General features: G+C 37.3%; 2 protein-coding genes and 1 long non-coding RNA gene across 4 annotated transcripts; 1 reads left to right on the top strand and 2 right to left on the bottom strand.

Moving 5' to 3' along the window:
- The first annotated feature begins 104 nt into the window (after positions 1 to 104).
- On the top strand, positions 105 to 7,359 carry LOC121253181. Of its 2 annotated transcripts, XM_041153123.1 has the most exons (7): positions 107 to 394; positions 1,224 to 1,335; positions 2,519 to 2,680; positions 4,069 to 4,115; positions 4,883 to 5,012; positions 6,913 to 6,979; positions 7,064 to 7,359. In XM_041153123.1, exons 1-7 carry the CDS (start codon positions 194 to 196, stop codon positions 7,116 to 7,118), a joined length of 774 nt encoding a protein of 257 aa, XP_041009057.1. In that variant the 5' UTR covers positions 107 to 193; the 3' UTR covers positions 7,119 to 7,359. The 2 variants fall into 2 exon arrangements, with proteins under 2 accessions (XP_041009058.1, XP_041009057.1); XM_041153124.1 differs by lacking the exons at positions 6,913 to 6,979; positions 7,064 to 7,359 and adding an exon at positions 5,830 to 6,090 and having other exon boundaries at positions 105 to 394.
- A 329-nt stretch (positions 7,360 to 7,688) lies between these two features.
- LOC121253182 lies at positions 7,689 to 9,256 on the bottom strand. The gene is made up of 2 exons (XR_005938368.1): positions 8,441 to 9,256; positions 7,689 to 8,143 (listed from the first exon to the last, which is right to left on the bottom strand). It is a non-coding gene; the product is annotated as an uncharacterized LOC121253182 (long non-coding RNA).
- A 1,420-nt stretch (positions 9,257 to 10,676) lies between these two features.
- On the bottom strand, positions 10,677 to 12,890 carry LOC121253180 (ABC transporter G family member 5-like). Its single transcript, XM_041153122.1, is given in 2 exon segments — positions 10,677 to 12,329; positions 12,332 to 12,890. Coding segments are annotated over 2 exon segments (1,956 nt in total). The 5' UTR covers positions 12,873 to 12,890; the 3' UTR covers positions 10,677 to 10,914.
- Positions 12,891 to 14,215: the final 1,325 nt, after the last annotated feature.

A 14,215-nucleotide genomic window follows, 5' to 3' on the forward strand; every position in this document is an offset into this window, starting at 1 on the left:
TGAACTCATTCCCTCCAAAAAAAATTTATTTTTTGATAGTGTATATATATATATATATATATATATTTAATCAGTGTCGGTAAGTTTTTTGAAATGAGATATGGTAGAAGCTTGTTTGGTGGTATTTCACGTCTCACCTTTTTTGTATGGTTGGTCAACTACGTGGTCATAGAGCTTGGAAAGCAAGCCGCGAATGTCTACGGGGTTTGAAGGCTTCGAGCCCATATTTGGCGAACCCAAGGTACAGTGGGCCACCGCACAGGATTCCCTGTCGCTTCGTCCCTTTCTGTTTCGCGTCCATGCTCCTGATCCTTCCCACCTCCGAATCCATGTCACTGATTTCAACTCTAATACGTGGGAGGCCGTACGCTCGGTGGTGCAGCTCGAGGACATGGTGAGCTTCTTGGTTTGCCCAAGTTTGCTCCAGTTTCTGTTTGGATGTTAATAAATAAGTGGAAATGAAATGAAAGGGTTGAAAAGGAGATAAAGTTGTTCAGTTTATTTTTCATTTTTATTTTGCCGTTTTTGAAGCTTAGATTCCTTAATTCCATAATGTGTATGCTTATGGCCACATCCCTTTGTTTGGTTGTCTAGAAAGTAGGAAAGAGAAAGAATCAAAGCATTGAGTCGAGTCCTATATGTTATGCAAATGTCCTTTTTTTTTTTCATTCAAACTTTAACAAGGGAGGTGAGTACATTTTTCAAAACCAGTCGGCTGTTAGAATTCAATTCTAAAACCACGAGATAAGTGAGAAAACTCCTTTTCTTTTGTTCTTTGGGGAAAGGGGGCGGGGGGTTGCAGTGTTTAATTTTGTCAATTTGGTCTCTTCAACTATGAAGAACATAGGCAAAAAGAGCCTCAAGTTGTGAGTGAAGGTTTATTTTAATACTTAAGATATGTTACTTATAAAAAAAAAAAAAAAAACTTTAGATATGCTTGTCTCACTTTAGAATGCAATTTCTTATCTTTTACCCCTTCTTTGCAATTTCAAAGCATACCTGTTTTTTATTCTATAAAACCGAGATTTGTCAGACTCGAGGAAATATTTTTGCTCATTGCTAAGGCCCCCTTTTGGATTTACCTATTTACTATACTTGCTTATTCTATTTCCAATTGGGGATAAATACTTAAGTTTAGAGATGTATTCAAAGAAATTGTGCTGGATTTAATACACTCGTTGGTTGAATTTTTTGTGTATTTATTTTGCTAACCTAATGTGCAGAGGGACATCATTGGGATAGGGGGCTCTTGGTCTGAGTTTGTTGACTATTTTATAGCCTCCATAAAATCTGAAGAATTAAAGCTTGTTATGGAGGGAGATTCAAACTCTGAGGGTAACTATAGCTGTTAGCTCATCTCTCCACTTTTCTTCTTAATATTGATCATTTATCAAACAATTGAGATTTGGATAATTTCTTGAGGAGCTCCATTAATTGATCTGGGATATGATCATCTTCTTCATTTTGTTTTTCGGTTCCCATTACAAGAGTGGTTTCATCTCAAGAACAAAGTGCACAACTTTATCTATTCTTTCTCCTGGATAAGACGAGTCATGACTTGTGAGTTTAGATTCCCTAGGGCTTAGCTTATATATTTCTAGATACTGAGTGGTGTGGCTGGGATGGCCTGGGGAATTTGATTAACAAACTTCCAAACGAAAGGTTACCTAATTTTTACTGTACTCATAATCAGACCATGAGCTAGAGATTTTGTTGGATAGGAGCAGTGATCGTATTTTTTGCGGTTTTGATTTTGTCTGTTATTTGGCAGCAATGAAGATAAAGACTTGAGTATGATGGTAAGACTGGAGGGCTGTTTAACTGGCAATGGTTGGGATGCTAAAGGTGGTGATGCAATGGCATGTCAATTATGTCATTGCTAGTGACAAGTTGCCTTGGTGATGGCACTTGACAATGATTTCTGTGTCGTGGATAGTTAGAGTAGCAAATAGCTATTCTCCCAATATGAAATATGAATTCACATCGAACTGGGGGATTATCCCCTTGAATTACCCGAGGTGCATTTGCGGAAAACTTCTTGCCAAGGGCCTGTGCACCCCTGGGGACGTTGTTCCTAGACACCCGGTGCCAATAAAAAAAAAAAAAAAAAAGAATTCAATAATGCTTGAATCGTGGGGATTTGAACGAAGAATGGTGGGGATCACTCTTCTGAGTTTGCTTTATAAAAAGTAAACTTTTCTGGTGTTTGGTACTACAATCTCAGCACTGTTCAAGTGGTAGTTGTGGTGGTATGAAGAGCTATTATTGATGTTAGATGTAAAATACAGTGGCAGTGACCATGCTGTGACAGTGGTGCCAAAGTTGAAAAAGTGATGATGAAGTGGTAATTCTGCTATGTCAATAGTGGTGACTGGTTAGGAGGTGTCATGGTCAAAACTTGAAGTGCATGCTAGCTTGGTGTTGTTCTCAATGATATTGGCTGTCAGCATTCTGTAATTTAAGCAAAGGCCAAAGAAGTAAATTCAATGGACTTATATGTGTGCTTTTTGTGTTTTAGGTGCTGCATATGCAAAATTAGTTGCCCAGAAATCCAAAGGAATGCCGCTAATTTCCATTCCTCTCACAAAACTTGCGGACTCTGCAGCTACTGAGGCTATGGCAAACCTTTCTCTGGAGCTCTTCAAAGCTTTCAACAATGTGCGGTATTTATTAGTAGAAGGTTGTGTTCTTTATTACTAGGTTGAACTGTTAATTTTCATTGTTATATTCACAGGCAACAAATTGCTAAATTTTATCTTTTTGGGTGATAGTTTGTTCAGCCCTATAAATAATAACTTATACCAACTATTTATAGGTAAAATATAGTTTCATTGATAAAAGAAAATGGGAATAGCCCAAGTACATAGGGAGTATATAAAGGAAACACCTAGATACACATTAGGAACTAGTAGAAGCTACAAGAAAATCATGAAAACTAGCCCCAATGAAATCAATGTCAATAGCCCAACTGAATTAAGTATTGAAGATTTTTTTTTTTAAACTCCTCCACTGAACATTCCCAATCTTCAAAGCACCGATCATCTCTCCAACCAAAGACACCACATAAGACATGGAAATCATTATCCACACAACAGCTATTACCCTGAAGGCCTCTCTAGCAAGCAAGAAGATCCACCACCCTACAAGGCATAACCCATCCAAAACCAGTCCTGTTGAAGATATCATTCCACAAAGTCCCAGTTATCTCACAATTTAATAATAAATGATCCACGAATTCCCCATTTTTCTTACACATGTAACACCAATCAGTAACAATAAGCCCACGTTTACTCATATTTTCTAAATTAAGGATTTTGCCAAGAGCAGCTGTCCTAACAAAGAAAGCTGCTTAGGCAGAATCTTACATTTCCAAATACACTTCCAAGGAAAAGGATTGTGGGTCTGGACTATTAACGCCTTGTACAAAGATCGAACCACAGATCTCCTACTCCCATTTTGAAACCACTTCATCCTATCCATCATACCATTACCATGTTCATTGCATACAACAAGCTGAAAAAATTCAGCACTTGTGAAACAAACATTCCACTGAATGAGCCACTAGATGTATCCATCATACCTACCACCGAAACCTCCTTATCACATGCCATCCCAAAAAGAGTAGGGAAAACAATCTTGAGGGCCCTATCACCACACCAAATATCATGCCAAAAACGAATTCTAGAACCTTCTCCTACCTCAAATCTGAAAAATTTGGAAAACCCCCCATCCATTTCTAATGTTTGTCCACAACCACTCCATGCCCTCCCCTAGCCTTATTAGAACACCCCCCCCCCCCCCGCCTCTTCTCCCCCTCTTTCCTCCAACCACTCCATACTTAGAATCAATAAAAACCCTCAACAAAGCCTTCTGCAGCCCTGCTCCTGATGATACCGCCTCAACCACTTTCCAAGAAGGGCCTTATTAAAATGCATTCTCCTTGTCAGTAACGAATCTAGACCTAGCACATTTTCACAATTCATCACCTATATAAGACTTAATACAAATGCTGATAATCATTATTGGATTGTGCTGGTATTGACTGTTACCCCTTGATTGTCCTTTCAGAGCAAGAGCGCTCGCTTCAACTGATGAAGGTGATATCAACTGAGAAGGTACACTTGCCATTGATAACATTTGAAATTTACAAGAATAGCTAAACCATTGTCGAGATAGTTTACTACAAAATGACAATCTTTAATTCTCCTACAACCCACCATTCTAACTCAAGATTTTGCATTGAGCTGGTGTACTTCTGTCTTCTGGATTTCTTTTGGCAACATTAGCTTTTGAGCAATGTGATCTATGAATATAATCTATTCTTTTTATAAGTATAATTTAATGTATCGACAATGTGGTAATCTCAGAATAAGTGGACCACTTCAAGCTAAGCATGGACTCTTTTTTCTATAGAAAAGTACAATCATTCTTGTTGTGTGCTGCACTCCTCTCTCTCTCGTTGGTTAATACAGTACATTCCAACTCGATAAAGGCTCAGCTTGATATCAGATGCAGGAATCATTTTCACCATAATGCTCTATGTAGAACCATATATTGTATGTAGGTCGTGTGTGTATGTGCGCGCGCGCGTGAATTCTTTAAAGCCCTGTTGCACCATTTTTCTTTGATAGAACCTAATTGTTCTACTAGAAGTTTGATATTAGGATAGCTTGTGGGGCTCAATATATTGGATTTTGAAAAAATATTGTGAACTATTTTTTTTCTATATTCACAAGGAAAGTTCTATTTTTTTCCTTAAAAATAATAGTTTAGTTTGGAGATTGAAATTAGTGTGTTACTGTAAATTAGTGAATGCTTTATTTTCTGGTCACCAGTTACTGTTCAATTCCTTATTTGCTAATCTTGTTATTTTATCTGTCAGGAAAGGAATGAAAGCATACAGCGCCAGCTTGAGCAATATTCAAAGAGGCAGAAGTTGCCTAAGATGAATGCCTCTGACAAAGCAGATGCTTCTGCTCCTTTTATGAGTAATGGTTTGCAAAATTCGCCAGGTGTGCAGAATGCTTGCCATTTGTTTTAATAAGTGACTACTTCTGCATTTTCAATTAGCAGTAAATTCCATCTTGTTTGCTTGCTATCATCAGGGTCCACGATGAGTTTGTTCTTAATAATATACATTTTTTAAAATTTTAGACCTGTTGCTTCTTCAATTAGGTTGGGCTTGGGCATGTTGTGCTGCATATATTATTGATAACTCAAATAAGTAACGATGAAATCTGTCAGAATATAAATTATGGACCATTGATTGCTGTAACCTAATTAAGGTGCGCAAGTCGGATTGCAATCTGGGAGCCTATGCCAATTTAGTTTATTTCTTTTATTAAACCAGTCTTAATTTATTATCCGTAGGGGTGGGCTCAAGTGGTAAAGGCCTTGGGCTTGGATGTATGCTCCCCCCAGATCTAAGGTTCAAATCCCCTTGGGTGCAAACAATCTCTATGGGCCATCGGACTGGGGGATTTTTCCCTTGAATTACCCGAGGTGCATTTGCGGGAAACTTCTTGTCGAGGGCCTGTGCACCTTTGGGATTAGTTGGGACATTGTTCCTAGACACCCAGTGCCAATAAAAAAAAATTATTATCCACAAAAAGTTATCAAATTTCTATGAGTAAGTTTTACAAAAATGTTGTTAATGTACTTCTTCCTTGTTAGTAGGAGCTGCCTTTGATTTCTCATTTTAGTTGCTTCAAACAGTTGTATTTGACAATTTGTACACATGGTGTCTGCTTTGTGGTGGCTGTGTATTAAGGTCTTTTAATTAAATGATCTTATTTTAATAAATGTGATGTATTTTCTTTCGGGGACTAGAAACTTTCCCTGGAACTGAATGAGAAACCACAGCCATCCCACTCCCCACAGGGATCTGTCCCAATCAGAAATAATCATCCCCAGTCCTATCCACGCACTACCACTCAGCGGCCATATCTAAGCCAGGTAGGGCTTGGAGAATCATGTAACAGGTCTGTTTTATGGTGCTCTATAAATATACGATGCTTAGGAGGGGTCTAAGGCCTCGTTTAATTACACAAATGAGATGAGATGATAAATCTGTGAATAGTAGTAAGACAGTTTGTGAATAGTAGTGAAATGGTTTGAGTTAAGATGTTTTATTGGGAAAGGAGAGAGCAAAAGTTAAATAAAAATATTATAAAGTTAAAATATTGTTATAATATAATTTTTTAAAATTATTTTTATTTTGGGATTTGAAAAAGTTGAATTATTTTTTGTGTTTTGTTTGGAAGTTTGGAAAAGTTGTAATATTAGGTAATGATTAGATGAAAAAGTTGAAAAGTTAAATTTGAAATTGAAAAGTGTTTGTGTTTGAATGATATTTGGATGTTGAGATGAGATGAGATGAGATAGGATGAGATGAGTTGAGACCATCTGTGAAACCAAACGGGGCCTAAGAGTTAGAGGCTAGGGCCTACTGTTTCAGGGCAAATGTAGAAAAATAAAAGCAAAAGGTTGAAAGCACCTTTTTTTAGCCCTAAAAAAAGTTGCTTTCAACCTTTTGCTTTTATTTTTCTTAAGCTGTAAGTGAAGAGTAGTTATATTTGGAAATTTTTTGAGCCCTAAAAAAGGGGGCTTTTCAGAGTTCTATTTATTTATTTATTCATTACTTTTCACCTACTTTTTATTACTATTCACTATTATTCAAGGAATATTTAAGATTACCTCACTACCCAAACGCAATCTAAGTGATTTCTTACTGTTCTTGATCAATATAATTAGATTTTGATTAAAAATCATCGAAATGTCATTTGTGCACCATGTAGCATGTTTCATGGTTGATCGAACATCTTTTGTTTAAATAACTCCCTTAAAATCTTCAAAATAAATTACTAGTATCTTTTGTTCTCATAATTCCCATTCTGGGTTGTTGAGCTGCAGACAAGCTAAGACCCGGAGATGCAGGCTCAACAAAAGTTAACAACCGTGTTGTGCCAGCACATCGCCGGTAATTTCTCCAGTATCATTCAACATCTCTCTCATTCAACCTTCTATTTTCATATGGTGACTTGGCTATATATTATTTGGGCAGGGCAAAAGCAAGAGGTGCTATTCTGCATGATACTGACGATGACAAAGATACTTAACTGAAAAGATTTTTTGGGAAATGTTCTGTAAACAAAAGATTTTTAGGTTTAGAACTCTGTTCTCTTCTTACTGAAAGAAGGAATTCACACTGGCAGATGGGTCGAGACTCGAGAGTATCTTAGTAGATCAGCTTCGGTTTATGCAGATGAAAACTGGTTAATGTTTTCAATCTTTATTTTCATTTTGCAGCTGTGCAATTTTATTGGAGAATCGTTTATATATATATATGTATGTATATGTTTATATGTATGTGTGTGTGTGTGTGTGTGTGAAGAGTTTTTTTTTTTTTTTTTTTTTTGTTGTTGCTGATTATAATTCTGCTTTTATTTTATGACCCACATTGAAAATCACCCGTACCAGGCATGCCCACTTTGCTTATTTCGTCCCACCAATATTCTAGAATTATATAACAAAAGCTTTGGTTGATTAGCTGTCTCATTTGCCTACGGATCTGTCAGCCCACGAGCTTCATTTCTATGTCAGTGTAAGGGAGTAAAAACTGCATGGTAATTATTTTCCTTGGTGTTCAAGCACATTTTGTTTTTCATTGCAAATGAGAAAAGTCCAAGCGAAGAAAGATGACCTATTGCTAGGCTATCTGGCTTTAGCCTATGTCTTGGCAAAGAACTATACACAGGTTCCGGGAGATTTTTATTATACAATATTCAACAGGATTTGCTAGGCCAAGATTCAGACCAATCACAACGATGGTCTAAAATGTTAATTCCTGACCTGAAATTTCAGTGACTAGTTTATTCAGAGCAGCGGCTGCATCTGGCCATTAATTCGTGCTCCACCTACAGTTCATTCAATTATCCACCAGAAACAAGCTGTGGAAATTGACTAGTTTAAAAAGTTGAGAGATTTGCTACTGAAGGATAACAGGAGCATATGCACAACCCGATCATTCCTATGCTGTTCTCAATCGCATTCCATTTAGAAGATGCATCCTCTCCGTCTCTTAGTCTTGTTTTTCTTGGTGTGGAAGGACCAGCAACCAGGTATGATATTGGCATCATCAATCCTGCATGAAATAGGAAGACATGTAAAAGATTAACTGGTTCTATCTCGCATTTGGCATGTGGACAATAGTCTCTTCTTTCGCATCATTTTCAGATGTTCTGTTCTTCACTTACGCACTCCACATTCCAAATGATATATTTGAGCAGTCAAATGCTTTGAAAATGAAAAACATAAAAACATTGTCTCTCATGTTCTGGTTTTAACCTCTTGAGGCTTTTTCTTTGTATACAGTATTTTTCCGCCAAAGTATTATCGATAAAATTGTTGGAACCGTCCTAAAAAAAAAACAAACAAATACCTGCTTGTGCTGCTGTTGCTTCTTCTAGTGCTTCCACCCATGCCATTCCCTAAATTTCTTTTATTGGATACTCCTTGCAAAAACCTTTTCATCCACCAATCCTTGTCAATATGATGCTTGCTATACTCAAAAGATGGACTTGGAGAAACTTCTGAGCAGTTGCCTGCCTTTGATTTCATCTTCAAAGCTAAAGAAGTTGGGAAGAACATGGAAAGTTTTTTTGTCCATACTTCCGATCCTCGACACCTGACTTGCCTTAGTAATGCCTTTATTTTTCTTTTTATTTTTCCTCTTCATCTGAGGCTCAGTGTCAAGATGAAATCCATTCTTTTCGATGATCACCTCTTGAAATCCAGAGATATGCTGCTCATCGACAATATCTTTCAGAGAGAGCTCGAAACAAGACTCGTCTTGAACCATTTCCATAAGCTGCCTCCTACCCTCTGCAATTGCTTTTTTCCTTGACGCGGAGGAAAGTTTACTGGAATGATGGTTGTGGGGGAGCAAAGGGGAAGATTCATAATCAATATTTCTTGATGCGATTCTTTCCCATAAAGCTGGTGAGTAAGCTTCAAAACCTTCTTCAATAAGGCTTGTTTGAGCTTGAACCTCCATGTCAGTGCCACCTAACCAGAAGTCGAATTCTGTATCTCCTGCACTGTCATGATTGCTATGGATTTGGTGGGTAGGGCTCACAGAATAGTGGTTTACCGGTGAATCTTAGCTGGTGATCAAGCATGGTTTGATGAGAGGTAAGTGAAAGGAGAAAGTAGTTTGGTAGTTTTTGAGTATGAGAGAAAAATGGTTATGGGAGTGGCACTATTGCAGGGAAAAATTAGTCAATGTGTATAATGAAAGGGCTTAAAAAGTCATTGCCGTCTAAGAAAATGGGGGAGACAACAGAAACGGTCCAACTTGCAATTTCCCACCACTTGTCTTCTTCAAATTTATTTCCATAAGAAAAGGCTGATGACTCATTAAATCGAAATTAACTCTTTTAAGTTCTAGTCCCTTTCTCTTGTCTTGTTACTCTGTGCTCTCAATTCATGCACTTAAACTTTTGTTATATGTATATAGAATTCTGAGCGCTTATAGCTTGAGCCTTTTGTATGATACTAAACAACAAGATAATTATGTCCCTTTCTCTTGTCTTGTTACTCTGTGCTCTCAATTCATGCACTTAAACTTTTGTTATATGTATATAGAATTCTGAGCGCTTATAGCTTGAGCCTTTTGTATGATACTAAACAACAAGATAATTATGTCCTAAGTTCTTGGCCAGATAAGTAGAGGACAACCATGTTGTCATGCTAAGAACACAAAAATAGTAGTGGCCAAATGACAGTAGAAAACGACTCCCACATCTTTGGTATCTCAGAAATATGCTTAGAAATTCTTCTTTAACACTCTCTCGACCAAAATCCTCACCAAAGCAGAATCGAAAATACTCGAATTCTTGGTTTTGAAATGTGGTTGAGAGTGACAAAATAAAATACATGAGATATGGTGGATTATGTGGTAATGGCTTTCTGCAACAAACTAGAATATGCTCTTGTAATATAAGTAGTTATCAGCAGTTTGTTTTTTGTTTTTAATGTCAGTAGTTCTCACAAATGTTCTTCTTTAAACGTCTTACTACCATACAAAAAACCAAAACATGCTTTTGTAATCCAGGAAAATGACACCTTCCCCTCTAATTTGGGAAATTGTACCAGCCTGGGATGGGGGTCAATCTGATTTATACTATAATAAGTGCTTTGTATTATTGTATATAATTCTCTTGGCCAATTGGTCCAGCCTGCTCCTCAGCAGCTGGCATGTAGTGAAACAGTGCCAATTGGTCCAGCTTTGTTGCAGTTAAATATCCAATATCATGATATGATTCGAGTAGATACTTAGAATTAACGAATTAATGATAGTTTTAAACTACATGCATGCTACTAAAGTTCCACATTGTTTCAGCAGAGTACATTTAACATCAGATGTGTGACCCTGGTGATCATTGGCCTGTTAGAATTTGCTCTGTATTTGCAGTGTTAGGAATTCAAAGTGCTCTGATGCTGAACCAAATGCTGCAGTGTACTTGTTGGTTTTTCATCTTGTGACAACCTCTTTCTATCCCTGAATAATGCCTTAAGAACTGTTCCTTGATATCTTTAGGACAACCCAGCACATTTTGTAGGGTTCAGCAATCATGCGTAAACAAGAACAAAAATAGAATCCATGAAGTGAAGAAAATGAACCTGGTGATTCGGTGAATGTGTGCGCTCGCGCGTCACATATAATGATATATATATATATATATATATATATGTAGCATAAACAACATATAATTGTTGGTACAGTCTGGTGGCAGAAATAACACATCTTTTCTTTATTATCTGACTTTTCATCTTAGGGGTGCTACCTAAAGTAATTTCCCAGACATGTGACCATCTTGTCAAGGAGAGAGAGAGAGAGAGAGAGAGAATCTTTCACCATATTCTTGAGAGAAGGGCATCCTTGAGCCCTCTCTGGGAGCATCTGCATCTAAGGATTACATAAGAAATAAGCCTGTAAACCAATATAAAGCACACCATAACCATCACATTTCTCCACCTACTTTCCTCCCCAAGGCCTTCTTCCCTTAGCACATCTTCTCCCCTAACCACACATGTCCCAAACATGTACTCCAAGCACTTCCCTGAGTTAGAGGAGAACTCATTTATTAAAAACCCTTCAAAAGGATACTTGAACAACGATATGTAATGCATGAAAATCCAATAGCTTGGAATCCCATGCTTTGATATGAAGTAACCAGAGAATAGAAAGAAGGACCCCATGACACCGGCAATCACAGAATTCCCGACGATGAAATTAGGCACCAGAGCACTGAAACACACGACAACAGAATTCGCTGTGTACAGAATTAGCCAAATTAACAAGAAGAAGTGCAAAAAGGCCATGAAACTCTGATTGAGTCCAACCAGCCAGTACAAGGGTATTGTGAACATAATGGATAGGATGAGCAGAAATGGGACGTAAACTAATCCGTTGGCTATGGCATAGGATGAGATTCTGTAGCTTCCAGAAGATATCTCCCTCATAAGAATCTCCCTCTCTTGCAGAAAGATTGGGAGAGCTTCTGTAGTGCATGATAACAAAAATGTCAAAATGAATGCAAATAGACCAACCCTTTCTTGGGCTCCAACTAGATCATCTTTGAGATTATAAAAGATCGAGCCAAGGACAAGTCCAGAGACCAGCATTTGAATCGTCCGGCAAGTAAAGAGCTCCTTTGACCGAAAGATGTTCTTGGAGAACCTATGAGTGAGAATTATGGTTTCTCCCAGTCTAGAATTTGCAAAGTCGGGTGGGAAATCGATTTCTTCATTGGTGATATCTTCATAATCAATAAACTTGGATTGTTGAAAGAGCTGTTGCAGTGTGAACTTACCACTTCTACTCTCGCCTTCATCATCTCCTTTCTTTTGTTCCATAGTTGATGTCCGCTGTGGTAGCATGTTTTGGCGAAAATGGAGAGATTTTTGCTGCTGTTGAATGGTTTTGATGGATTCAATGGCGAATTCAACGACATTGACATGAAGTGGAAGCTCTAATCCCATCAGTCTTAAGTTCAAGCCAAGCTGATCCAGCGTGCCATGGTGCAAGACACAGCCATTTGCTAATAACAAAATTGAATTGAACAACTTTATAATGTGGAAACCAGGTTGGTGGATACTGAGAATTATGGTTCTACCCCGTGTTTCAGCCATGATCTTAAGCATGTCAATGATTTGAACCGCTGATGTACTATCCAGCCCTGAAGTTGGTTCGTCGAGAATCAGCACTTTGGGGTCATGTACCACTTCTATACCAATTGAAACCCGACGCCTTTCTCCACCGGATATCCCCGAACCCGGTCGTCTCCAACACGAGCTCCGGCCACACGATTCAAGCCTAGCTCCTGAATCAATGACTTCACCCTGGAGCTCAGCTCAGCTGCTGGAAGCCTCAACCGTAGCTTTGCGCTAAACATTAAGGTTTCTTCCACTGTAAGTAGAGGAAAGAGGGTGTCCTTTTGAGTGACATACCCTGATATTTTCTTGAACTGAGCTTTGTCTATGGGCTTTTGGTTCAGAAAAATGGAACCACTTTGTGGTGTGACTTTCCCTGCCAAGATTTCTAGTAGGGATGACTTTCCTGCTCCACTTGGGCCTGCAATGGCCATAATCTCCCATGGTTTTGCCCTGCAGTTCACGCCCTTCAGAACTTGGCAGGCTCTGGGGCATGGCTCTTCAACCTTGTCTTGCTCTTCTGGTTCTTGATAAATGCCTTGATGATTCTGTTCATGTGGCTCTTTGCTAAAGATCTTAAAAGGATTCTGTCTACATTGTGTTTGAATCTTGTAGCTAATGCCTATTGCTTCAATCTCACACCCTTGTTTCTTCATTGAGGAAGCTCTATCTCTTCACCACACTCGTCTTCTCTAGCTCAACTTTCTGTACCGCTAACCAGTACCCCAACTCATTTTCTTCTTGTTTATATACTTCCTTATTGAACCCCTGGTTTTGGTTCCAAGTACAAACTCATGTGAACACAGTGCTTGAATGCTCAACTGCAAGTCTGCAAAAACACTTTGGCTGCTCGAGTTCGTATGTATTTTTCACGTGAACCTGTTTTGTCACGGAAATTTGTATAAGACATGTTCACGTGGCATGCATTGGCAATGGTACGCGAAACATTTTACAAGAAGTGTTTCATCTCATTTCATCATTATAATTTTTTTAAATTTTCACATAAAATATAATAAATAATTCAACTTTTTCAAGTTCTAAAATAATAATAATATGAAAAAAATAATATTCTAATAATATTTTATTCAACTTTTAACTTTTATCTCAACTCAACTCACTATCCAAACCACACCTAATTTGTATATATATGTTCCGGCTTTTAGGGGCAAAATAATAATCATCTAAAATGGCCGGCCAAAAAAATTTATAATCTCTCTATTTTTTTAAAAAAATTTCAATATCCTTAAAAGTGTCTCTCTCCAATTTTTTTTATAGTCTCAAAATCTTGTTTAATTTCTATATATTATCTATTTTCAAGAATGTAGCTTTTTCAAAATTAAAATTAAAACTAAGTTCAGAAGAAATAATAAATTTATTAATATGGATCCCAAAGTTTTTTGTTATTCAATATTGGGTTTCTTAATATGGAATCCAAAGTGAAAATACAAAAATTATTTAAGCTCGATGATCTATATGAAAAATAGTTTGTAGATATGTTTTTATGATTTTTCACCTTTTTTTAATTTATATAAAAAAAATGATGTTTGCAGTCTTAGGATGTGTAAACTCCTCTCATTTCCTTTGAAAAAAAGTTAGTAAATTTAAGACAAAAAAAAAAAAAAAATCATTTTTTAATGATACGACTCCACTTATTTTTTCAAAGTGAGTGCATAGAAGTTACACTCCGACTATATCCAACATTACTCTTTACACAATAGAAATGTTGTCCACCTCGACATAATTGATGCTTCCGCCACTTATGTGATCAATGTAAAATGATAGCTAGATTGACCATATATAAGGAGAATTGGCAACAAATAGGCTAGCCATTTTATTTATACGTATTCTTTTGGCATATCTCGTACGTCTACGTACGTACGCGGTATAGGACTTTGGCTTTCAAGATTTTCCTTAGTCAACGCCATGCATACATGCATAGTACTACTTCTCATGATCAAGCATTAATATATAATTAATTATTTCATAAAAGCTAATGGAT

This window comes from Juglans microcarpa x Juglans regia, chromosome 2S (assembly GCF_004785595.1).
Source record: "Juglans microcarpa x Juglans regia isolate MS1-56 chromosome 2S, Jm3101_v1.0, whole genome shotgun sequence".
NCBI classification, from domain to species: domain Eukaryota; kingdom Viridiplantae; phylum Streptophyta; class Magnoliopsida; order Fagales; family Juglandaceae; genus Juglans; species Juglans microcarpa x Juglans regia.